General features: G+C 39.1%; 1 protein-coding gene across 3 annotated transcripts in view; it reads right to left on the bottom strand.

Annotated features, from left to right (window-relative positions):
• Nucleotides 1-1,517: 1,517 nt before the first annotated feature.
• Nucleotides 1,518-26,504, bottom strand: part of cdh4 (cadherin 4, type 1, R-cadherin (retinal)) — a 400,906-nt gene continuing 375,919 nt past the window's right edge. The window contains exons 14-21 of one of the 3 annotated variants that reach the window (XM_058374170.1): nt 18,052-18,237; nt 17,136-17,389; nt 11,967-12,109; nt 10,074-10,310; nt 9,213-9,446; nt 8,223-8,362; nt 7,750-7,914; nt 1,518-6,674 (exon numbers count right to left, since the gene is read on the bottom strand). In XM_058374170.1, coding sequence (XP_058230153.1) covers nt 6,471-6,674; nt 7,750-7,914; nt 8,223-8,362; nt 9,213-9,446; nt 10,074-10,310; nt 11,967-12,109; nt 17,136-17,389; nt 18,052-18,237 — 1,563 coding nt within the window. In that variant the 3' untranslated portion in view covers nt 1,518-6,470. The remainder of the gene's footprint in view (nt 6,675-7,749; nt 7,915-8,222; nt 8,363-9,212; nt 9,447-10,073; nt 10,311-11,966; nt 12,110-17,135; nt 17,390-18,051; nt 18,238-26,504) is intronic. The other 2 variants (XM_058374171.1, XM_058374172.1) reach the window with 2 other exon arrangements.

The raw sequence follows: 26,504 nt of genomic DNA, 5'->3' as shown, positions 1-26,504 counted from the left end.
CTAAGGAATTTTTCTGGTGGGAAACCATAGTTACAGTTTTAATTCTTCTTGTTACAAAGCTCTGACACTGGACACATATTTCATGAAAGAAAATTCAGTCTGTTAAACAGCACATTATATATATATATATATATATATATATATATATATATATATATATATATATATATTATTAGACTTAGAGTATGAGGTATGTCCACGATACATGTCCCTGTAAATGAGCTGTTACTATAGAAACAAGAATGAACACATTAATAGCCAGTGATTTGCCCTGTAGCCGGGACTAGAGCTGCTGTTATAGATAATTAATCCTGACCACTCAGCATTGAGAATTCAGAAGCCTTCTTATATATATATTTTTAGATTTAGTTTTGGTCATAGGATTTTTGTTTTGGTGATGAATTACTACAGCAATTATAGTCAACTAAAACAGACAATTTCTGAAGTTTGAATGATTTTTGCTAATTAACATTACGGCCAGTACAGACTTTCTAAGTGTTTCTCCTCCTCTGATGCAATTAGGCTAAAATAAAAGTGACACTGGCTTTTCGTCTGTAACGTTTAGCCTTTCTTGCATAGCTGGATAAATATGGTTAACCTAGCATATTTAAGACATTGAACAACCTTAAATTAAATTAGTTTCAGTGACGAGTGAAATTGCTGTCATTATTTAACAAAACCAAAACTACAAGCAATCAGTAAATAACATCACTGTAACCAAAAGATTAGGCTACTAAATGCTAACTATTATCAATGTGTTGCTACTGTATCTAGCAGTACACATGACCACAGTAGCGTCTTCTCGTCTTGTCTCGCCAAGCGAAATTTATTCCTTTGTTCAATTGATCTTGTGTGCTCAGATAGGGAGAAACATATGTCCAATTAACTAGAATTTAGTGAAATGACTAGTTTGTTGTATATATTGTGGGTGGAATGACACATTGTTTAGTTATATAGTTTTCGCCATTGACTCGGCTCTCATCAACAAAGTGAACACTGCCGAATTTGCAAAATGAAAATACGCCGTTCATGCTTTACTACAGGGAAACGTTTTTCCCTCCTTCTTCTTCGTTATTCTGCTCCGCAGCCCACAGTTCCTCTACAGGGCCTTTATCGTGGCTGGCAGGCCTGCTGTTTTAATGATGACGAATGCGCACAGAGAAAAGTGTGCCTTCATGTGTTCGGGTCATGCAGCCCGTCTCTCAGCTCATTTTAATTATGGGGGGGGGGTGAAAGTCATGAAATATTCCACAGCAGCGGGTTAAAGATGTGTCACCAGTGGAACGAGTGGGTGGCTGGGTCGTTTCTTTTCCCACTGTAGGTTTTAAGTGTGTATAGCTGTAGGCGATGCTTTATGATGTTTTTATGTTAATTGAAGGCAGTGGGCATATACTGTATACATTTTCTTTCATGTCATCTTTGGACAGTAACAATATATAGTTCAGCTGAGTGTAAACGATTACACTCGCATGGTTTCTGGGTAGAAAAAATAGTCCAGTTCAAAACACCAGGCCATGTCAAGACACTCAGCTGTAACGGTGTAACACAATTTTTGTTCCAGGGTAATAAGTGTTGTTTTCTAATAACGTATGCCTCAAAAGTATAAAAATCAAATATTAACTTCCCGAAACTTTGCCTTTGTGGCCAGAACATTTGTAGTTTCATAAAAACAATGGGCTAACTGGCATCTTTTCATTCACATAAAGTCAGAAAATCAACATATTAATTAACATGACCTTGTGCTTATACTAAGTTTTACAAAAATGAGCACAAAAGATTTTGAAGTTAGTACGTTTACGTTTATACTTTCGATCATTTTAACAAAGCAGTTCTCAAACGTAGTCTTTCCTCATGTCCTTTTAGCAGCGTTTAAAGTCCACTGTATCCTGGTAGAAGAGCTCATTCGGCTCAAATGAATACATTCCCATTTTCTCCTATGGACTTTGAGTGATGTCCTGAAGTCCACTGTGCTCTAGTTCTTCACCAGAATCTCAATCAGCTCCATATAGTTTTCTTCTTTGTTATGGCCCAGGAAGCCATAGGCCCCTGCGACAAATCTGTTCAAAGCTGCTTTCTCTTTCCTACTGAGTTTTTTGGAAATTCTTTGCACTACATGATCTTTATTTGCGGTCCAACAGAGATACTGGCTTTGACTTTTGGCTCAGACAACTTAGGATAGAAGTCCTGAAGGTACTTGAAGGCTGCAGACTCTTTTACTAGAGCTGTGACAAATTGTTTCATAAGGCCCAATTTGCAGTGCAGTGGTGCATCATCACCTTCCAATGGCTCCCATTTGACATTGTTCCTCCCTACAGGGAAATCTGTCTACTGTGGCCATCCCACCTTTGGTAGTGTGCCTTGGCGTCCCTGCTGCCCCAAAGACAAATAGAGCAGGGAAACAGTAGAACATCCCTGAAAAAAAAACCCATCAGCAATGTCACCATTTTGAAGCCTCTTATAACAGATCCATCTGTTCTCCTCAATACTCAACAATGGAGAATTTATGAATTAGCATCAAAGCTGTCTGAGAGCCTGCTGGCTTCAAATCGAGTGCATGTGTAGCAATTTAGCAACAAAGGACAACAGAGATTGGAGTTTCCCAACTCTGATTTTGAACTTAAGTCTATTTGCTCACTTATTATTAAGTCCAGTTCAACTGTCTGATAGTTTGATGTCACATCAATGCATTTGTCGCACACAAATTCACATTTTTGCTGTAAATATGCTAAATAAAACTACACAATGGCAATTGGGGTGAATTACACCCACAAACATTCACTTATTAATTGTATTACGCCTGTATGTCCATGACCCTGAAGACTGTACTTACCTTAACAAAATCTTTATATGAATAAATTATGAGCTTCTTTTACTTGAATTGAAGGAGATACATGATTATAATTTAAACGGTGGGGACATGGAATTATTGAAAGCATTGAAAGTAAAATTTCATGACCTTGATTTTGCATTACAAATTTATATCAAGTTGTCGGAACAATTAACTGTTGGCGAACAATCTAAAAAATATTTTTGTCGGACTGATGAGTCTTGTGCTGCAACTTCTAGTTCGCTGTGAAAAACATAGAGCATGCTATTTATAACTAGATAATGAGGATGAATGCCGTATTGTTAAACTAAACCAAATTTGTAGCGACTAATGCGACAGCTAGCACTATTAATACAGCAGTATATTGGCAGACTGTGTACCGTTCGGTCGTTTCATTTTTCATTTGAAAAATTAAAAAGAGGTATTTCAGTCATCTATTAATCATCAAAAACAAAACAACAGAAAATGTGCCAGTTTTTACTGTTTCTTCTTTGTTACACGGAGAAAAGAAAATCACAAGAAAACAGATCAGAGAATCTTTCAATGTGTTATGTATTTTACACGAAAAAACGGTACCAGGAGTGCCATGACACCCACGTACACACAGCCCTCTTGCACAGGAACCTGGCTTCATTTAGACACTAAAATAGCCGGAGATCAGTTGACATTGGCCTTGTAACGTTACTCTAGTATAATTTTAGAAAATGGTTTGTCGTCTGCTTTAATATCACAGTACATGGTCCAAGAACATGGGGAAACATTTCCACAAGAATGTAAGATTTAAGAAATATAAGATTTTGCTGATTGAGGCCTGAGACCTCACTCACTCCAACTCACTTTTGGAGCTTGAGGTTGCAAAGATTTCTGCGGTGAGATGTTAGAATTCCTCTCTAGTCTCACTGATTAATTATTTAATCTAAATTTGTCTAACGTTGCATCTACATTTCACATACTGCTAGAATATGCCAGCTGTATGGCTGCAGGTGACTCACCAGATGTGCCTCTGTTATGGCAACGGACAAGAAATCGACGTAACTGTTCATTCACACCAAGTTGGGTTTTACTGTAATTATGAAACAGTATAACGGTGAGATGATGATGAGACTAGAGAGGAATTCTAACACCTTACCTCAGAAAGCTTTGCAACCTCAAGCTCCAAAAGTGACTTGGTGAGAGAGAGAGAGAGAGAGAGAGAGAGAGAGGACTCGAGCCGTGCTCTGCAGAAAATCTTCTATTTCTCGTGGAAAACCCCAGTGTTTCAACATATTCTTGGCCAATGTACTCTAATATTAATCAAGGTGACGGACCACATGTGCCATATTTAATATAATATTAGAGTAACGTTACTAGGCCATTGTTATCTTGGTCTAAGCTATAGTAGTGTGTCTAACTGGTGCCTGAGTAAAAGGGCTGTGTGTATGTAGGGTCAGCTTCTGGCATCCTTTTTTTGTGTGTATATACATAATGCACTGAATGATTCAAACATTTGCCTGTTTTGTTTTGTGCCACTTTCTTTTTGTTTTTCCTGCAGAAAAGATGAAACGAAAAAAAATGTCGTGTGTTTCTGTTGTTTGTTTTCGATTATTAGGAGATGATTGAAAAGACTCTCGTTGTTCATGGTTTAAAATCTCCTTTTGAAATAAAAAAAAACTGAAAGACCAACCGGTACACGGACCATTTAGCAATGTACAAGACTCTTATTAATGTTTTTCAGTGCTTGCTTGAGCTTTCTGTTCCATAATAATAAAAAGAACAATTGGCTTTATTCAGTACACATTTACTGTCTCCAATTTTTTTTAGGCTTAAAGGAAAATGCTCATGGTTAGTGGCAGTGGTCTGGATGCTATTGAAACCATCCCAAGAAACAGCTGGAACTCTGGAAGTGTGAACTACACACAGGTAATTTTAATATTTTGAATATTACGCTCTGAAGATCGACTTTAAATCTAAATACGTCTGAAAGAATGTCGCTTAATCGTGATATATTTCTATTGGTCACCACTAAAAACTCTGGTTGTTCAGGTCAGCCTTAAACAATGGCAAAGACATTGGAAGGAAGGTCATTATTTTTATAGTACAACACTAGGCCACACCCCTTTTTTTTTTTTTCTTTTTAAATAAAAGACGTCTTTATTTCCTAAAGCACAAATCCAGTAATGGTTTAGGTGAATGAGCAAGTAACTCAAGCACACAACATTAGAAGCAGGTGTGATCGGAAACGCTGCTCATATAGAAAGAACAAAAGAACTAAAAATTTCAACTAATAAAGTAACATATGAAAAACACTGCAGAAGAGCAAAACCGCAAACATGAAGCTGCACCCGCACACACACACACAATGACAAACCACTAGGGCAAAAAAGAAATTCTCATTTAGCCCCGCAAGGGCCTCGAGAGCAGCAAATGTTTGGGTAATACTTCCAAAAAATATGTATTTACAGCATTTCTTCAAGTCATTTTTTTTTTTTTAACTATACAGGTTATACTTGTTCTGTATATCGTATGTTCTTTGCCAACTACTTTTCACATTCTGACCACAAGGAACATGTGCGGCTGATTTAGAGACGCCGCTCTTGAGAGAAATCATGCATGTACAAGTTCCATCAACCGATAAACCTCGACAAGGGGAATGTTCAAGACGAATAAAACGCTCCTCCCGTGATGCAGTCCTTTAAGCACAGACGCCACTTTGGCTGGCAGTCTCAGTCGGACTGCTCGCCTGCTAGGACTGAGACGAATTAGAAAGCAGCGCAAAAAACAAGGCAGGCAAGTGTCTGAGCAAAAAGGCATTCTACATTATTTTTTGTCTCTCTTTTTTTTTCTTCTTCAGTTTTTGTTTTTGGTTCATTGAAAAAGAAACGTTCACAAAACGTGTCACCTTTAGCTGTTGCTTGGTAAATGGTTTGGTCTTGTAATTTCGACCACAATTTCATACTTCTAAACGGGGTCACCAAAGTCCTATATGGCAGTTCCCAAAAAATTAGATGTGCCCCTTTTCGTATTTTCCTTTTTTTTTTTTTTTTTTAGCACATTTCCTAACACAGGAAATTGTCTTTCATCTCCATGGTCAAGTTTATTTTTCCTGCACCGTTAATAGAGGACAAGTAAACATGGAGGTGAGGGACCAAGGGAATGAGGGAGCGTACCGCTGCAATGAATGGGCTTAAAACAGCAGCTGACCCTGAGGAGTCTCTGGTACAAAAAACACCACGAAAAGGCACTTGAGCAATGACAGTGCTTATCAAATAAAATTCAAGTTGAGAGAGTGGATAAATTCGTCCTGCTCTCTTAAGAGCTGAAATGACACAGACGGAAAAAGAGCACAGACCTTGTTTTCTGTCTCAGAGCTCATGAAGTACATTGACTCTCGTACCAGGGCTGTCGCAACTCTCCTGACAGCCAAAGCAAAATTCACAACGAAAAACTTGCCAGCGCAGAGGAATAAAAAGAAAAAACAACAGAGAGAAACACACTCGCGGAAAGCAGCAATGGTCCCTTCTTTCTTTTAAACTCCCGCCGTTTTACAGTGTCTTGTGCAGGAATGCTCAGGCTCCTATGGCTCTTCTGTGAAACGAACCGAGATGCTGACTTGCTCCTGCGGGCTCCTCCCCTTGGCCCCTCTCTCATCCCCGGAGCTCCACCCTCAGTCGTCCCCGCCGCCATAGAGGTCGGCCAGTTTTTTAAAGCGCGGCCCCCAGTCGTTGAGGTAGTCATAGTCTTGCTCTTCTGAACTGGACGAGTCGAGCGAGCTGACTGAGCCGGCTGTCGAGCCGCTGCCCTCATAATCAAACACGAGCAGAGAGTCGTATGGTGGAGCCGTCGGGTCATTATCCGCTGCTCGAAGGCCCTGAAGGGTAAAAAATATTGGCATGAATAATTCTATAGCCAGTATACATGACTTGAAAGTAGAGCTACATATTTGATAACTCTACAACATGGCTTGGCACTAGAATAGGAAATTGCTATTCACACCATGCTTCTTATATTATCGTATAATCCACTTCACTGTGATTGTTTTCTAAATATGATGAGATCCTCTGGCTGCTGTTTGAGCAGTCTGAGCCGCTGATTTTCAAGCGACGTTAGCTAAATCCTCTTACCGAAATATTTATTTACAGATTAGACATGAACACTTCTATCACCAGACATCACTTGAAAATATTAAAAATTTGCTGTTGCTGCCTGCTGTCTGTCTGCCTAAAGTCTATCTGCTCTACAAGATTTTATCTATCATAAGCTCAGAAATCCTGAAGGCCAGACACTATTGAAATGCTGACAAGGTCTGTTAACTGATTTTTTTTTTTTTTAATTTGAAATCTGCACCACCATTAACATTGGATTTTGGCCTTCAGGACTTCTGAGGTTCTGGAAAATGCTGCATCATTATATAACACTTTTTTTGGCAAGTGCAAAACAACTGTCCCACCCGGCATCCTTTCATACATCTGTCCTTCTAAATTACCCCATAATATAATTATCATTTATCAATTCTAGTACTCCACCTCCACCCAACATCCATCCATTTTATCCCATAATATGATTGAGCCAGACTACATGGCCCTCCATCCATACTAGCATCTGTTCATGAGCACAAACATCTGCTGATATCTCTGGACACATTTTCAGTGATATTTCTGGAATCATTGGGGGTTCCAGGTTCTTTAACGTCATACATCCTCCCCCAAGTGTTCCAGCTGAGGCTGACCAGACCTCAGCTTGTGTCTGTCCATCCATCCATCTTACCCAAAATACCCACCATCCATCCTAACAATTCCAAACAGCTTCTACCTCTATTCTCTCAGGTACTTCTGAAGACCATTCTTTCTAGGGCTGTATTTCCATTCTTAATATCTTTGTAATGAGAGAAACCCATGGCCTGTTACAAGGATCTTGACCTGCAATCACACCTTAACTGGACCTACATCAGTGATGAACTCTCCAATGTCTTCAGGATGAGGTATGCTGGGTCTTATTGGGTACTGGGACTCCGGGATGACCGGCCTCTCGTCTACTCTCCTCACTCCCCCTGGTTTGCTCATGATGTGCTCAAGAGTCTCAGGCTGCTGCAGCTGGCTCAGGTCATAGTCCTACAACATAGTTAAAAATCTTATAAGCAATGATTTTGCATTTTTGTGGCTCACATCACACTGGATTTCAAAGCAGTGGACCAGAGTGACTCCACACTCTTGGCAGAACCAACATGTATTACAGTGATTATATTACAGTAACTTTTGTGTTCAATGTTTATAAAAAGAAATATTTTCCTGTATCATATTCTATGCTACTTAAAATATTTTTACTATCAGCGAGAACGACATGTACTGTAATCTTCTATACAAGTTCTTTCTATACAAATCTTCATATAAATACAAATGCCATTGTAATTTTGTCTGACCTGGTCCTCCTCTCCGCCTCCCTCCTCATCATATTTTAAGATGTTGTCCCTAACGTCATCCTCTGGGTCAATAAGAAGAGGTTTGGCCTGTCGCTCCTTCTCTCTGCGTTTCATCCACACCACAAAAAACAGCACCATGCCTGTGGAGATACACACATTTAGCATTTAGAAACTGCAAACAAGTAACACCAGAGTTCTGATATTTTTGCTTTTTGATTAAAGTCGTGTCTGATTTTATTTGCTATATTTTTGTTTTTCTTTTCTTTTTCTGTTCAATGTAACACATGGCAGTTATTACATGGATGGCAGTAATACAGTACAAATTAAACTCTAATAAATTACTTACTCATCCATCTTTTGTTCAATCATACATCAAACCATCCATTCTACTGATGAACATCAATCCACTCACCTTATCTTTTCTTCCACCATCAATCCACCATCCGTTATTCAACTATCACTCAATACATCTACAATTATTAAATCAATTATCAATAAATTCACTCTCATCACAACTATCCACTCCTCACTGCATGTACTCCAGTCATCCATACATATTACACTGTCACCCATCTATCTATCCATCCTACTGTCAATCAATTCTATCTATCTGTCAATCAATTCTATCTATCTATCTATCTATCTATCTATCTATCTATCTATCTATCTATCTATCTATCTATCTATCTATCTATCTATCTATCTATCTACCTACCTACCTACCTACCTACCTACCTACCCACCCACCCACCCAAACCATCCACCCTAACCTGTCATACAACTTTAGATTGTTAGATGTATGTAGGAATGGTGGGGTACACCAATCATCCATCCACATATCAGTCCATCCACCCCACTGTCATTTATCTATCAATCTATCCTTTTAATCATCATCTAACCTACTCTGTCTCCCATCCATGTATGATACTGATTCATTTACTACAGTGTTATTGATCCATTTATTATGAATCCACCCAGTCCTCCACTTACTGAGCAGGATTATGATACAGATAAGGATGGCGATGATGGCGCCTGTGCCCAGACTTGCAGATGCCACAGCTCCAAGCGAAGTACAATCTCCATGCTCATCACAGGGACACACCTTCACCCTGATGATGGAGCGGTTTGTTAGGGGAGGGTTGCCCGAGTCTGAGACCAGGATGGGCACACGGTACACACCTGCCTCCAGGTACGAAATCCTCAGCCTGAGCTGAGCATATTCACCTGGAGAACAGACACACAGATACATACCCTTTTAGTAATTTAAAAATGATGGATTTCTTATGGAGTGCTTCAGGTTGCCAAGTGTATTTGTGGTGTTTAGACTTGCTATGGTGTATTAAATAATGCACTTATATTGTAATGCTATTGACCGAGATGATGGTGTTACAAAATACCAGCTGTAACACATCTACCAAAACAAGCTACAGTTTTTAAAACAGGCCAAAAGCCAAGAAAATTAGTCAAGCTATTCCTCACAACACCACAGATTCCGCTACTGCACATGTTTATCTGGAGAAAGCTTGAATCTGATCTTAGAACTGCACTACATTTGTTCTCACGTGATTTCAACATCATTAACAAGATATGGTGACCGTATTTCAAAGAGTGTACACTTGGGGTGTAATGTTGTGAACACATTATGTATCTTTTTAACAGAGAGGGTGAATGTCTTTTAAAACCTATTTAGGTTATTTAATAGAATATAAAGAATAGTATGGTACCTTAATGTGTTTTAAAGTACACTACATTACTTTTTCGATTAAAAAAATATACATACCATAGCTTTCCACTTTGCTTACTAATAGTACAGATTGTTTACTACTTTTATTAGTAGACCAAGTGTCGCACCATTCAGACGTGAGATGGTCCAGTTGCGGCGAACAGAGGGAGGGAACGAGGGCAGCTCGAAGACGTATGGCCCGGCATTGGGCTCAGCATCAGCATCCGATGCCGTGATGTTGATCCTGGAGCTAGGTCGTGACCTCTCACACAACTGGGCCTCCCTGGGCACCAGCACTGGTACATTATCATTTACATCTATCAGATAGATCTGCAGAGTGCCTGTTCCTGTCGCAGGAGGAGATCCTGTGTATGTAAGAGAGAGAGAGGCACACACACACACACGCACACAAAGAAAGGGTAATGGCCAGATTTAGAGATTAAAGGTGGACAAGTTTTGGTTTCAAGGTGATAACCTTGCTTTTAGGAGGAGGAGAACATTTTTTAAAAAGCCTCTGCCTAGTGCCATGGCTATCTTGGACGTCTCTGGTGTCCTTTTCCAGAATGCATCTAACATCACCTTGCAGATTCAAAAGACTTTTTCATTTGATATCATAAAGTCTCAGCCCTGTCAGTCATGTGGCACTGGATATGCAACATACTGGTCAAAACATGCGAGATTCAAATTCAAACTATTTTTCATTCACATTCTGTAAGACTGGGTGTGAGGCTGGACTTCATTCTGGGTGGGTTGCCAGCCATCACAGGGCACTGTGCACATGTACATTCACAGCTGGGGCAAAATAGCTTAAATATTTAGCTAACATTTTGCATATCTATTTTTGTGAAGTCAAAGGAATCCCAAGCAAACACCTGGAGAACATGGGAGAAAAGTGGGATACTGGAGCTGTAAAGCAGCAGCACTACCCTCAAATTAAAACCCGTGGAATAGTAACTAGAGGTGGCATACAAATAGAAATGATAGTTGGAGAAGAGGAAATATAAAAATTTCAGAGATGCAGACAAAGACAGACAAAATGAAAGGGAAATTGAAGCTTAGTGCTGGGACAAGTGTGACAGCTGAGGTGTTGATGGAGTGCTTTACACCCGGCATCGCTCTTAAAACCTCCCTATGGTGACAAATATGCCAAATGAAATGATGCATAAATATCTCACACGCCTTTTTTATCTTTAATGGAGACGTGCTCTTTCAGACGACATCTCCGCAAAATGACTTTCCTGAAGAAAACAAATGCATCTGTTCCCCATGGCTGAGTCTGACGAGGACAAACAAATGCGAGGCTTTATAGAAGCCTGGTGCACACTCACAAATCTGCTTCTTCCAACATGAGGGGAAATAAGATACGGATCGATTCAGAGAAATAGTCCTGTGCAGGTATCAGTCAAATGCTGCCTGCCACCATGCAGTCTTTGGTTGAATTGAGGGGGAAAAATCTCTCACAGACTGCTAGACTGTGAGGAATTCACTCATGTCGTGATCTAACAGACTGGTTAACAAAGTGTTCTGTTTAGAACGTCTGTAAAGACTTGTGGGGGGACAGAACAGCCCGTTTGCAGAATCTGTCCAATTTGTTTGTTGGTGCAGTTTCATTTCGGAGTGTTCACAGCTTTGAAGATTGTTCTCCCTGGTCAGCAATCTATTCTTTAACTTTACTTTTTCTTTCAGCCTGGAGGAAGGGGACCTATAAAAAGATATGGCAGTCCTGGCTGGTGGCCGCGGACAAAATGAACTTGCGGGTGCGCCTTGATTGCATTTTGTCTACGCTTGAGTTTTGTGTAAGCTTCGCAGTGGCGGAGTGGAGCAAATAAAGCCAAAAATCCAATCTCACCAGAAAACGTGTGCTTTCGATTGTTAAGGGGCGCTCGGTCGATTGGCTGTGGAAAGCTTGCTGAAGCCTCACGCAGAGAGCAGACAAATTGTTTTCAGCTGTCGAAAAGTGTCCCATCAAGACAATAATCACATACTCACATATATCCACAAACATACGTACAATGGCTTACCATTATCTACAGCCAGAAAACTCGCTTCATACACGTTATTTTTCACGTAAGGTGATTCCCGGTCCAGTATGGCTGTCGTCATGATCTGGCCGTTCGTCCTGTTGATTCTGAGCCAGTTTCCAGGATCGGACAGCTTAGAATACCTATAAATCAAACACACTTTATTATTATTCTCCTCCCGAGTTGTCTGAAACAATATGGTGATTCCACGAAAAAGAAATAAAATGCCTCAATCAAAGTGCTCTAACAAAGTACTTCTGTAATATTTCACACCTAATATAAAATACCATATTTATTCCAGATAAAGTGTGTTTTATATCGAAGGTCTTGTAGCAGACACCCAAGGCCAGTAAAATACCAGCAGTGAACAGTTTAATATCAGGATCTGCAGGAATGCAGAATTATTCACCCTCAATCAAATATCAGCACTGACACATTATTATTTTACAGGCTACTGAATAAATTATGCACTGGAACTTCTCTGAGACAGTCACAGCTTGCTAATGGTATAGTGCCCAAGGTCAGACAGATGTTCACAATTTGCAATGGGTGCTGTTTAATATCTGACAAATAGCCCAATAATTAGCTTGCTAAAGCATATTTTAGAGCTACTCTTAAAAATTTATTGTAGTTCCTTCTGCCAAAAAAAATCTATTCGACTGGCAAAGGGATGACATCAGAATAAAATGAAATCCTTGTATGTAATACAGATTTGTCCATCAAAGTGAGCTACTAAATGATGTGAAAGATTTTGAAATAGATATTTGCAGAATTAAATACCAGTTATACACCGATGGAGAACAAATTTGTCATGTTTCAGTGAAAATAGTCTGATATTTGCAAATTCTTGTAAAAATAATAATTTTTTAGTCATTTATCTACAGCAACCCTGAAAAGGTTCAAAGAGAATCATGTGCACACACACACACACACCAGAAAACCTTGAAGAAACCCATGCAGACAGTAACCTGAGGTCAAGCTTGAACCCGGAGCTGGCAACACTACCCGCAAATCAACAACCCGATATTTGTATAAAGAGCTGAGGGTACAGTTACCAGTTACGATGAATTTTTAATATTTTCTTAACATGCATGTGGTAGGTCCTTACTTTTTGACTTCTTATTCAGATGTGAGAAGGTTCTACATTTTTGCTGCAGAGAAAATCCAGTCACGTTCTCACGCATGTTTGAGTAAGATCAATACCGCAAAGGACACAATTGATAAAGTGACGAGTCACATAGGGAGAACGGGGCCGGGTACTTGGGACCGGTTCAGCTCATTACCAAGTGACCTCTCTGCCCTGTTTCCTGACAGCCAACACAGCGGGGACCAAGAGGAAGTCGATTAAAAGCGGCTACGCCAACTGTTACCCAACTGCAGCTGACATGGGGATCACCGCTGGAACGAAAGGTGGGACATACTATACTAATGGGATACTGCATTTGTTGGGAATGTAAATGAGCATATATCTCTGAGCAGATCTATTCTGTGAGAAACATTTTTTTAACCTAACGAGAAAAATCTAGTCAGGACTGCATTTGAGGTACAGAAAATAGTTACTGCATGATGCGCGCAAACAAAACATCTACATTATCATGATACTAAGTTACAAATATATGAAGTGAAAAATCTTTCTTAGGTCTATTTTGTGTTTCGATTGTAATTAGACTTCTAATGTGAAAGAATGTTACAAAGCAAAACGTTTGAATAAAGGCAAAATGTTTCACTTGTCTTAATTTGTGTCTCCGCATAACTCATGGAAGAATATAATAGAGGAAATATTATTAGATTTCCATCAAGTTTTGTGCTTGAAAAAAATGGGACAATGTTTTAACAGAGAACAAAACATGATCTTTAAAAGTAGCTATTATCTGTATCTACAGTCTACAAAAAGAGATTTCATGGTTCAACGTTTCTAAGTGGGTTCTGCATGGACGTTTTTCGGGAAGGTAAACCATTAAAAAACTTTTTGAAGCATGTATTATTTCTATACATGTGCTGGAATACTAATAATCTGACAATCTTTAATAAAGATCCCACATGCCATGCCTCCTAGTGTGAGGTTATTGGTTGAACTCTGGCCCGGTCTTTGCAGTGGCTCATTAAGCAGTCACTGTGATGCGAACACTTGGCTGGAGTGAGAACGGCTAAAGCGGGGTTACATAAGAGCAGTCACGCCCTCAGGACAGGGAGAGGATTTTGGTTTTCTGACAGTTAATATCTTATAATTTGTTTCCATTTTGTTTCGCTTTGGCCTGTGCTGTGGAAGCCAGCATCTGCTGTGTAATACACTCTAACCTGTACAGTGTCCTCTACATGTTGGTCAATAAGGCTTGTCTGAAGGTGCAAATATACTTCTCATTCACTGTTGCATGAGCTTGGTCTTACGTACATCTGAAAGATTAAATTGGGATCCACTATATGGCACGTCAGAGGCAAAACATCTCTGTCAAACTGTATTGTACAGCGATTTCATGCACTGCAACATTACTGAAACATTACCAGGAGTTAAAGCACTGCCATCTTTTGGCATTGAGGAGAAAGAGGACTTAAAGATTTGCGCTTGCTTGGATAATCTGGATATTCAAGATTTGTACCTGTAATCATAAAGACTGTCCTGTGCTCATCCCAGGAGTCCTTATCCACAAACTGCTCATAATAAAGATCCTTTCAGCACACTTTGCTGTAATGATTTATAATTCGGTGTCACCTAGAAGATGGGCTCCTCCTCATGTCGTCTCAGAGTTTTTCTGCGGCACTGCTGCCTCTGGCTTGCTCACAAAGTATCTAAATCTGCATTTCTATAAAGCTACTTTGTTATCTACAAATATAAATGAATTGAAAGGAACTGTTCGTTTCAGTTTACATTTCCATAATGAAATCCCACACTGTAATAAAGAGGAAAAATTCAGCGTTAATCTGATCATGTCCAACCCCCTGGAGTTAAAGCGTTACCCCAGAGAAGCATCACCAGGATGAAAAACCTAAAGCCAGAGAAATGGCCGAAGACGTTCACAGTTCACACCAGAGAAAGAGTACCGCCAGATGGATCGTGTAGTCGGATGCAACATTTATGAGAGAACCTGTACCATACTCTGAAAACACAGCAGAGCATCACTAGAGGGAAAGACACAGGTGTTAACGAAGCTCCAGTGTTTGAAGCTGGAATTATAACAAATTCACAGACTTGTGATGCGTCTATATTCATATCCAAATTTGCATACTGCTAACAAAATAACACAAACCTCTAAAACCTGTGATTAAGCCATGGCAATAATGTCCCACGCTTTAGGAGTTGTAGAGGCTCATGTCTTTCACCTGAGCTTTGAGAGGAATGAAGACTGTAACGGCTATAGCCTCGAGGGCCGTGAATGAGATTAAACATAAAATATGACTTTATAAAAAAGCACAATTATGTCAAAGTAGATAATCAGCATTTGCAGCGCCACATTTTAGACAATATAACAAAAACCCAATTCATGGAGCCGAATAAATTTACATAAAATTATGGGAACAAAATCCAATAAAAAAAAGATCACAGATGTGTCTGTTTACTCTCACATAATGGAGTGCATAAAAACGAAACAATATTGAAAACATAAACACACCAAGGGCAAGAAATAAAACATTGTATGTGTTTTTATGGAAGAAAATTTCCAAAGGAATCTTAACCTTACAAGTTGTTTCAGTGAATAATGTCATGAAAACTAATAAGATGGGACGGGGAGACAGGAACAACTTCCTAGGGATTAAAGTAAAGGTCGTCTAGCATATGTATTCCTCTGGCAGACTACTCCGGGTGCCACAGAGGCTAGACTTGCATACTGTAGCTCCTGTCGTAAAGGTTAATTAAAATACTTAACCAATTTTATGTCTGCATATTCCCGTAATATGACAAGACAGCTAGAAGAAAGATGCATGGAGAGACCTGTACTTTTAAAGTGACCTAATACAGGTACAGGAAGCACAGAATATTTATTTATTTTTTTTGTATTAATATTCAGATCTTCGTATCCAAACAGTGAGATATTCAAGGTCAAATTACATTTTTGGCGCAATTGCGCATGTGATGCCTTGTCATGCCTTGTTTTAATTTCCTGTCTGTATCTTTAAAGGTAGTGCTTTGACCAAATGACACTTATAAGGACAACCTGTAATAGTCCTACAGCGTGCAAAAAATGTGGTGAATCACGGAAAACTGTTGTCATTACTTTGCTTTTTGTTAGCTGATTTAATAATGTTGGAATGATGGTAATTATAGTTCTGACTTGTAAAAAACTTGCACTCGTCAAACTTTGTTAAAAGCTCCAACTTGGTAGTGTATGATGACATGCTGCAAGCAAGTATTACACACTTAAAGGCACTTAGAAGCAGAATTAGCGCAGTCTCCTTTCAAGAGACGCACAATAACACCACGGTAGTCCGTAAAACTAAAATCCTCCAAATCTCCAAAAATCCAAACCCTGTGTTAAACTAAAATTATGCCTAATGTCACCATAGATATATTGTACTATATACAACATCATATGATACATATTTCTTATGGAAACAGTCTAAAAATCATGTAGCTTTCCATCACAGACCACCAAAGACCATATTCTTTACATACGTGAACACTGTCTAGGGGAAAAAGGAAAACCACAGTTTTGTAATTAATAAAGATTTACGTCATAGATTTGATCCATGTGTTATATTTAATGTTGCAGAATGTCTCTAGCACAGTATAGCGGTTATAACCAGCCGTTTCCCTCACCAGCCCTTTTTTTTTGTAGTTAATCATAAAAAAGTGCTAACTCCTCCATGAAAAGGACTTTCTTGTGGAAAACATAAAGTTACAGACTTACAAAGCGCCGACCCTGGAGACTCTTTCAAAAAATGCTAAACAAACATTTCCTCCAAGAAAAACTTCACCATAACAATTTAAGTGTGTGTGTGGGTGGACGGGTGGGTGTTTTAAATCTGTTAATGTGCCTCATCCACCAGAAAAGTCCATGTGTAAGTTGTTACTACAGAATCAATAAACTGCATAAATATAAAGCTGTGATCTGGAACCACCTTCTGACCGATCATAGTTCAACAGCGATGCGATATCAAAGAATGAAACCTACTATTAGATCAATAATAAATATACAGTGAGCTGGATCCGGAGAGAACACACAAACACCATACCTGACAGACTGTTGAATAAAGCGGTCTGGATCCTGAGCAGCGAATATGGTGAGCGTGGTATCAGCAGGTACTCCCTCTTCAAAGCGGATTACTTTGGGGTTGGAGGGGAAGACGGGAGCCTCGTTCACATCCAGCACGGAGATGGTGACGCCCGCCGTGGACGAGAGAGATGACGGGATGCCACTAGCCAGATGCACTTGATTGGACACCACCACGGTCAACATGAAGGCGCCATTCCTCTCATAGTCCACTGGCTACACACATACGGAATAAAAAGACGAGTGAGATGAAGGAACCAAGCGACAGCAGGAGACCACATTAAATTTAAGAGCGTCACATTTTCCCTAATTATGTCCCTTAAGGAAAGGAAAACACTCTGTGTTGCTGATATGGAGCAGCACTGATGCTTTGCCTGTGTGCATGTCCACAGAGACGCAGACCTGGGGCAAATGGTGTAATTTTACATGTAGGTCTTAGTAATAAGTAGATTAGCGTGGATATTACACTTTACAAACATAGATGACTTATAAAGAAATGAAGCACTGAATATCTGCACACAAATATTCACAAATATACGGCATTAAGATATGGGCTGATCAATTTTCAATATGTCATTTTTATTTCTAGAAAATAAAAATGAACATGATTACAAGCTCCCAGAAATCCTTCTTTGAAACCATTTTAGGATCAAGAAATATCACACACTCCCTGTTTAATACCAATAACTTTTCTGTTTAGTTCTGAGGGAACAGAAGTCCTGATAATAACAATAAACAGGACTCCCCACTCCACACACACATACTTGAGGAAAAAATTGCCCTCTTTTTCATATATGAGCTGATAAATGCCAATGATTGGTCAATGTTAGACTTTTGGTCAAACTGAAAGACCTCTTCTCTTTTGCATTAACACACACCTTGACCACTGTGACTCTGCCATCATTGGTGACCTCGTCAGTGTGGATGGTGAAGTGGCCCATGGAGTCTCCGCCCACTATCCTGTAAACAGCATTCCAGTTGGGCGTGTGAGGCTGGTCTCTGTCACGCACGGTCAGATTGGCCACGATTACACCCACTGCATTCTCCGGCACCTCGCCCAGGAACTACACAAGAGAAAGAGAGTGCAATGTACAGTCAGAGCTGCTGTTAAAACTGGCCCAGTGATAGACGTTTCCACCAATCATTCAATTAATGCTAGTACTCATGAATTCTACAAACAGCTGTAAAGTCATTTAATGCTTTACTGAAACGATTCCTTTCTCAAAAATGTGATGCTTCATTAAATTAATAAATAAACGAATAAATAAGTTGCTGCATTGCTTAATATTTGCCAAACCCTGAGCCTTTTATTATAGCCAGCCAGAAAAATCTGGCATATTTTCAAAAACCTGTTTGCTCCTCGCTCCCTGGTTTTGCTTTTACATCCTCGCCTTGTCGCGCCTCACTCTGATACACAGCCTGTCGCTCACAACCATGTGTGAAAGCACACTTCAGTTATATGTACCATAAGAATCGCATACACACATATCTACTTCTTACACACACAGACTCACACTCACACAGTCCATTATCAGTGTCCACAGCTGCTCGTTAAGCTTCTGTAATCTGGTGCTTGAAGGAATTGCCATGCGTGTCTGCCACATGCTATTTACTCTAATGGCTTCATCATGCGCAGAGACCGCATCCAGACTCTCTCTATAACATCATTAGAACACTATCCTTATGAGGACTTTCAACTATTAATGCAACTAATAACTGCTATACTATACCTACTTTTTATCATGGGAACCAGCCAAATGGTTCTACAAAGACTGTGAGATATTACTATCCTTATTGGGACGTTTGGTCCACACAAAGATATAAAAACTGTACAGCTGAAGACTTGAAAAAGACAAGGTGATTTTTTCCCCCAAAAAATCCAGTTCAGCCGAGCCTGAGCCTGTTGTTGCCTCGGGTTCCTGTTCTTGGAGTGGAATGTGTTGTCCGTGATGTTGTTGTAACTCATCCATCTCCAGGTTTGACATGCTTTTCTGCTCACCACAGTTGTAAAGAGTGGTTATTTGAGTCACTGTTCAAGCTCAAATCCTCCTGGCCATTTTCCTCTGACCTCTCTCTTGTCAACAAGGCGTTTCTATTCAGGTAACTGATGCTCACTGGATGCTTCCTGTTGAAAATCCGAAGAGATCAGCTATTTCTGACAGGCTCAAACCTTACATGCTGCTGAGATCACATTTTTTCCTCCTCATTCTGGCGTTGGATTGAGAACATTAGCTCAAATCTCGATCCGTATCCGTATACTTGTGTTTGCCGTGCGCATAGGTTTTTCTGTGCAATTACCAGCAGAAATCCTATTCCACTCCGTGAAGTCAACAATATTATCTCTGGAACCAAGCAATACAGAGACAAGCAGTAAGTGTTACAAAAAGCCCAGGATAAAAATAAAAGGTGAAGTCTGAAGCGAAATTGTACATGTAGTAATAATGTGTTAGTGACTCTAAATTGGAAATATCTTAAAATTCTAATTATCAGGCAGCGCACATCAAGAGGCAGCAGTCAAAACACATTTTCACTTCAGACGTAACAAAAAAAAAAAGAAAAAGATGAAAGAACTTTTTTTCAAAATTTGTCAGCAGCAAAGGAAGCGGAGATCAAGAGAATAAAAGCAAAAGAGAGCAAACACTAGAGGCATCAGGGAGAGAGAGAGAGGGAGAGAGAGAGAGAGAGAGAGAGAGAGAGAAAGCAAGTGGGAAAGTGTGCCAGAGAATGGCTAAAATAGAGCAAGCAATAGAAAGAATGAGAGAGAGAGATTTGATGTGATGCGATGCTCGCTGGCCTTAATCATGAGCCCATCAGAGGATTCTGCTATCCCTCTGCTGCTGCATGCTGTCTGAACAGCACACGAGCACTTCCTGATAAGCAGAACACACACACACACACACACACACACACACACCAACCTGGTAAATAGACAAGTACGCACTCTGCACTGCGTAGACGGAAAGGGCATGCGGTGGCAGAGATGAATTGTTACTTCCCAAAAAAGAAGCAGTTCTCCAAAAGAGAAAGTTGCGTCAGCTCTACTGTCTAAGCTACAAGCAGCTAAAATCCAGTTCATTTTATGGAACATAAGCAGTTCCTTTTAAAAAAGCATTTGTCTATGGCACCTGGATTTGTACTTTCACATTTCTCAATGGTGTTAGTGAATACATGGATTCAGTACATGGTGTAGTGATTATTATGGATTTTATACACAGAACAGGCATAACTTTATGACCAGCTGCCTAATATTGTGTTGGTCCCCCTTTTGCTGCCAAAAACAGCCCTGAATCATCGTGGCATGGACTCCACTAGATCCCTGAAGGTGTGCTGTGGTATCTTGTGGCACCAAGATGTTAGCAGCAGATCCTTTAAGTCCTGTAGGTTGCGAGGTGGGGCCTCCATAGATGGGACTTGTTTGTCCAGAACAACCCACAGATGCTCGACTGGATTGAGATCTGGGGAATTTGGAGGCCAAGTCAACACCTCAAACTCGTTGTTGTGCTCATCAAACCATTCCTGATCCATTTTTGCTTTGAGGCAGGGTGCATTATCCTGCTGACAGAGGCCATGGCCATCAGGGAATACTGTTTCCATGAAAGGGTGTACATGGTCTGCAACAATGCTTAGGTAGGTGGTACGTGTCAAAGTAACATCTACATGGATGGCAGGACACAAGGTTTCCCAGCAGAACATTGTCCAAAGCATGACACTACCTCCGCCAGCTTGCCTTCTTCCCATAGTGCATCCTGGTGTTCCCCAGGTAAGCGACACACAGGCACCCAGCCATTCACGTGATGTAAAGAGGTCAGCATGGGCATCCTGACTGGACTGCAGCTATGCAACAAACTGCAAAGTATTCTGACACCTTTCTATCAGAACCAGCATTAACTTCTTCAGCAATTTGAGCAACAGTAGCTCGTCTGTTGGATCGGACCACACGGGCCAGCCTTCGCTCCCCACGTGCATGACCCTGTCGCCGGTTCACCACTGTTCCTTCCTAGGACCACTTTTGATAGATACTGACCACTGCAGACCGGGAACACCCCACAAGAGCTGCAGTTTTGGAGATGCTCTGATCCAGTCGTCTAGCCATCACAATCTGGCCCTTGTCAAACTCGCTCAAATCCCATTTTTCCTGCTTCTAACACATCAACTTTGATGTTCACTTGCTGCCTAATATATCCCACCCACTAACAGGTGCCATGATGAGGAGATAATCAGGGTTCACTGCTCATAATGTTATGCCTGATCGGTGTTTCAGTAATGGTGCTGTTGAATAATGAGAAGTCTGATTGTTTCTGTACAACAAGACGTTTGATTTATCTGTGAGCTGGACTTAGAACACTTAAAAGGTCTTAGCGTTTGTTTCATAAAGCGAACAGTGCAATTAGTCTTTATACATAAAGACCTTTCTACTTACATAGCTGGGGAGCTATTATGCATTCATAATCATTTTATTAGTGGTGATAATAACATAACCTAACCTGTCCTTGGTGTAGCTTTAGGTTGAACGTAGCATCACACTAGCCACTGCCGCTTTGATTATGCATTCAAGCTCACCTGCAGAGCAACACCTTAACGGACCTCGGCTCTGGAATTTGGTACTCAAATGAACTTCGGCACATTTTACAGAAATCAGTCGAGTTATTTTTTAATTGAATTGCAAAGTCTGAGTAACAAAGTCCAATAAAACATTGAATTCTCGAAATGAAGATGAATTCTCAGTAACACCACCACTCAGAGTAGTTCCAGCTGTAACATAAATGATCAGTTTAAAGGAATACGCTGGTTCTGATATGTTTTATCGTTTCTAGCTCATACACAGATATGGTGACATTTTTGCGAGACCATTTTTAGCAGTAAATAGCTGCTACATTAGAAGTGATAACAGGAACTAATTTGTTTTGCAGATTTTCAACAACATTTAAATAAATAAAAATAAAATAGATAAGTGTGATGTGCTGATCATTCAGATCACTATGGTATAAGAGGAATAACGAGCTTACAGACCACCAGATATTTATTTTTCAAGTTTCTCCCTGTCTGAAATGAGCAATATCCCCTAATTGCCACGTCTCAGAGAAAGATGCCGAGTCCTTTTGGCTGCTGTCATATGCAGATACTTACTGATTATATCAATGGCAAAACTGTGACAAACACAAAAAGCAGTGTCGACAGAGAGCAGGGCTTTTTGAGTTTACAGCAGTCTTTAACACACGTATAAGGGAAGTATTTCAGTATTATTGTGTTTTTCGAAATTCAACAGAATAAAAGGTTAAGAGTGTGGCACTACTGAGTCATTGTGCACTCTCTTTGTTGTTAATAATGAATCAAAGCTCGTACGGGTCAGTGAGCTTTCTGCACATAAGCGCAAATGCTAAGTGAACCTCGATGTGGACCACATCTGTATTCATGGGTGAAGTATTTCTTTAACACGGCAGGAGTAATGTTAAGCACGCATGACTTGGGAGTCATTCTCAGCCTCCGTTCCTTCCCCTCTCCTCCTCTCTAGCTCTGTGTTTGGCAGGTAGGTGACAGAATAAAATTCAAAGTGCAGCCTGGGTTCCTCTGCTTTCATCCTCTTTCCTGCTCAGTGCTACTGTCACACAGAGACAAATCAAACTTCACAGCCTCCTGCACTGGAGCGGAAGCAGCTAGGTTCTCGGAGAGTTGGAGTTTGGGCACAGCTCGAGAGGAGGAAACAACTGCGTTACAATCTGATGTAATCTGCCCAGTCAGCTTTCCACAGTTCTGCAGTCTGCTTTATCCTGATCTTGTTCCATATAGTTAGTATATACCATGTCTCACTTTGCCCTGTCCTCTATAGTTATTGTATCATACTGCACATGGCACTTTTTGAAACTCTGGTTTTCTTTTTCCGTCCCTTGGTATTAGGAACTGTACACACAGAAACTCAAGTGTGTAGTAGCTACAAACTAAAAAAAAGTATTTGGATTTGTAAAATGTTCAACAAAGTACAGTCAGGATCTAACTTTTAATTAGGTAAATTACAAAATAAATATACAACGAAATCTGTTGCTTAACAGTAAAGATGTGATTCTAGTTATCTTGTATTTGCACTTTATTCACTTGTTATATTTGGGCTCTTGTGCAACAATGACATTTTGGTAATCAACCACAGCAATGGAATATAATGAAGCAGTGGCAAACATAATCTGAACTGAATACACTGAATGACAGAATAAAATTTAATATTATATTAATGGTAATGTTTGCATTTTTTGGGCTAAAACCTTGCCAACAATTTTTGGACTAGTCGAGGAAAGTGCTGCTCTTCTAAGCTACAACAGTGTACAAAATATATTGATCTAATGAAAACCAAAATTTCTATTAAGAATAATTACCATATGAATGTTTGATGTAAACTTACTCCATTATCATATATCAAATGTATGTGATTTTTCCATCAGGGTTGATTGCACTAGATACCGCAGCTACTGAAAAATCTCTCCTACAGCACCTGAGAGCAGAACTCGAGTACGGCTAGAGAGAGCTCAAAGTTAGAGCTAAAGTTAGACGAGAGTTATGGGAACAAGAATAAAGTTAGAGAGTGCTAGAGCACAGGAAGTCAGCTAGAACAGTGCAGACAAGCTCAAGCTGAATTAGGACAGAGCTGCAGAGAGCTACATCAGAGTTCAGTACTGTTCAGATTGGACTAGTTTCGAATGATGAGGTGGAATGTAAATTCCAGGGATGCTGATTTTGTCTAAATCAATCATCAGTTATACGCAATGACCACACAAGTGTCTGGAAAGATTACATGACCAGTAGAAACAATAATGCCAGGTACTGTATATTCCATTCGAATGGAAATGTTGGTAAAGATTCTATTACATCTCGTGGAAAATGTTTGTGCTTTTCTTCAACATAAATGACGACCCAGAAAGATGATAATATTGTCCAGGAATATGATAATATTGTCTCAATAATAATTTAGAGAGATTTGGACTAGAGCTATGCAAAAGTGTTAGAAATCAACAAAGTTTGTGATTTTAAATCCATGAGCCTGCATATATTTATACTGGAATACTGGAGTGGTTTTGGATGAGAGTGTGAACATGATGACGAATTAACATTGCTTTCTAGATATGAAAAAATATCAAAGCCACTGACCCTGATCTCTGTAACTCACACATCATACACTAACTTTCACATAGCTTTCAACATAACTTTCATATACAGTGCCAGTCAAAAGTTTGAACACCCACTGAATAATTCTAGCTGGAATGAATAATTCTACCTGCGTGAATAAAAATGATGTGGGGTGATGCATTAGCGAGGAATAATTTTATGAACAACTGATGATTCATCTCACTGGAAGGAAGTAAGCATCACCTGACGATCCAAATATAAATAAAAAAAAGAATCCCTGGTGTCTTTTTATTGGAATGAGTAAAACTTTTCTCTACGTCAATCCCTGATAGGATGGTAGGATTCAAGCGGCATTTTAAAAATGAGCTCAGATAGAAAGGCTATGTTGTGTGGAAGGTTTATATTTATAAATGTAATAATGTATTTCTCACAAAAATGACTAATCATGAAGACAACATTGTTCCTGCACAAACATGGAGACTTCCAGTCAAAGGTTTAGCTCTTTGTTATTCATTATAATGGCAAATGTGCACTTTTAGCTCCTACAGTGGCTGAGAAGTGCAAAACAAAATGTCCGGACCTCTTCCAATCAGCGGTAAGAATTCCATACCTACCATTTCCCGTTTGTCTAAATTGTTGTTGCGTTTTTGGATTTGTTATTTTGTTTTCTGATTTTTTTTTTTGTTTTTGGATTTGTTATTTTGTTTGCTATTTCTTTTGTTTTCTTATTTTTGTTATTTTGTTTTCTATTTGTTATGATGTTTTCTGTTGGTTATTATGTTTTCTAATTTTCTATTTTGTTTTTGGATTTGTAATTTTGTGTTTTCTGATTTTTTATTTTGTTTTTGGATTTGTTACTTTGTTTTTGGATTTGTAATTTTGTTTTTGGATTTGTTATTGTGTTTTCTGATTTTTTATTTTGTTTTTGGATTTGTTATTTTGTTTTTGGATTTGTAATTTTGTTTTTGGATTTGTTATTGTGTTTTCTGATTTTTTATTTTGTTTTTGGATTTGTTATTTTGTTTTTGGATTTGTTATTTTGTTTGCTATTTGTTATTATGTTTTCTGTTGGTTATTATGTTTTCTAATTTTTTATTTTGTTTTTGGATTTGTTATTGTGTTTTCTGATTTTTTATTTTGTTTTTGGATTTGTAATTTTGTTTGCTATTTCTTATTTTGTTTTCTATTTGTTATTATGTTTTCTGATTTTTTATTTTGCTTTTGGATTTGTTATTGTGTTTTCTGATTTTTTATTTTGTTTGCTATTTCTTATTTTGTTTTCTATTTGTTATTATGTTTTCTATTTGTTATTATGTTTTCTGATTTTTTATTTTGCTTTTGGATTTGTTATTGTGTTTTCTGATTTTTTATTTTGCTTTCTGCAACAAACTGTCACCAACTGCTGCTATATGTATATATTTACAAATATATACACTATAGTTTGGGATCACTTGCTATATTTCAGCTTGATTTCAGCTACTGAGGAAGACTCCATCAGCTGATCCATCTTGTGGGAGATGCTCCAGGAAGCATGGGGTGAATTCTCATCAGATTATCTAGAATGCCCAGGCTGTAATTGCTGCAAAAGGTGTTTTTTTTTTGATGAAGACAAAGAAACATTCATCATTTCCATCAAAATCATTATTTCTAACTATGACATGTCAGCATGTCCTGTTCTTTTGCTATATTTTCTATTCAGACTAATTTCGTGTGTGCTTCCTTGGAAAACAATAACATTTTTGAGTGATCCCAAACTTTTGAGAACGTCAGTCAGTAAGTAAAAATATAAGTGTTCCACAAACTGCAGACTTAAGGCATTTTACCAGCCCACTCTTTTAACTGTATATAGATCTGAATGACTGATTTTCCCATAGTGAAATATCTCTTTTGCATGAATCACAAACACAAGCCCTAGCATTTTAAATTCATTTTAAGTCTGGTGTTACCCAAAAGTAAAAAAAAGAAGACATTTAGAGAATTAATTCTTACTGCGACACAGAAGCAGCACAGACATTTAGACAACTGGTATCTGTTACAGACCAAACTGATTAGACCAACGTCTGTTTCCAGACAGTCTGTTTAGATATCTTATCTTAGACATGTTTTTACCAGCACATTTGTTAAAATGCCTCCCAACATGATCTTGTCAGAGATTTGCTACGTGTTGGTTTGCAAATGCATGTGCAATGGTTTTATTAGATACATTTAACAAACAATC

This window comes from Hemibagrus wyckioides, linkage group LG21 (genome assembly GCF_019097595.1).
Source record: "Hemibagrus wyckioides isolate EC202008001 linkage group LG21, SWU_Hwy_1.0, whole genome shotgun sequence".
Taxonomy (NCBI): domain Eukaryota; kingdom Metazoa; phylum Chordata; class Actinopteri; order Siluriformes; family Bagridae; genus Hemibagrus; species Hemibagrus wyckioides.
Note: the sequence above shows the minus strand (reverse complement) of the source record. Positions and strands in the feature narration are given on the sequence as shown.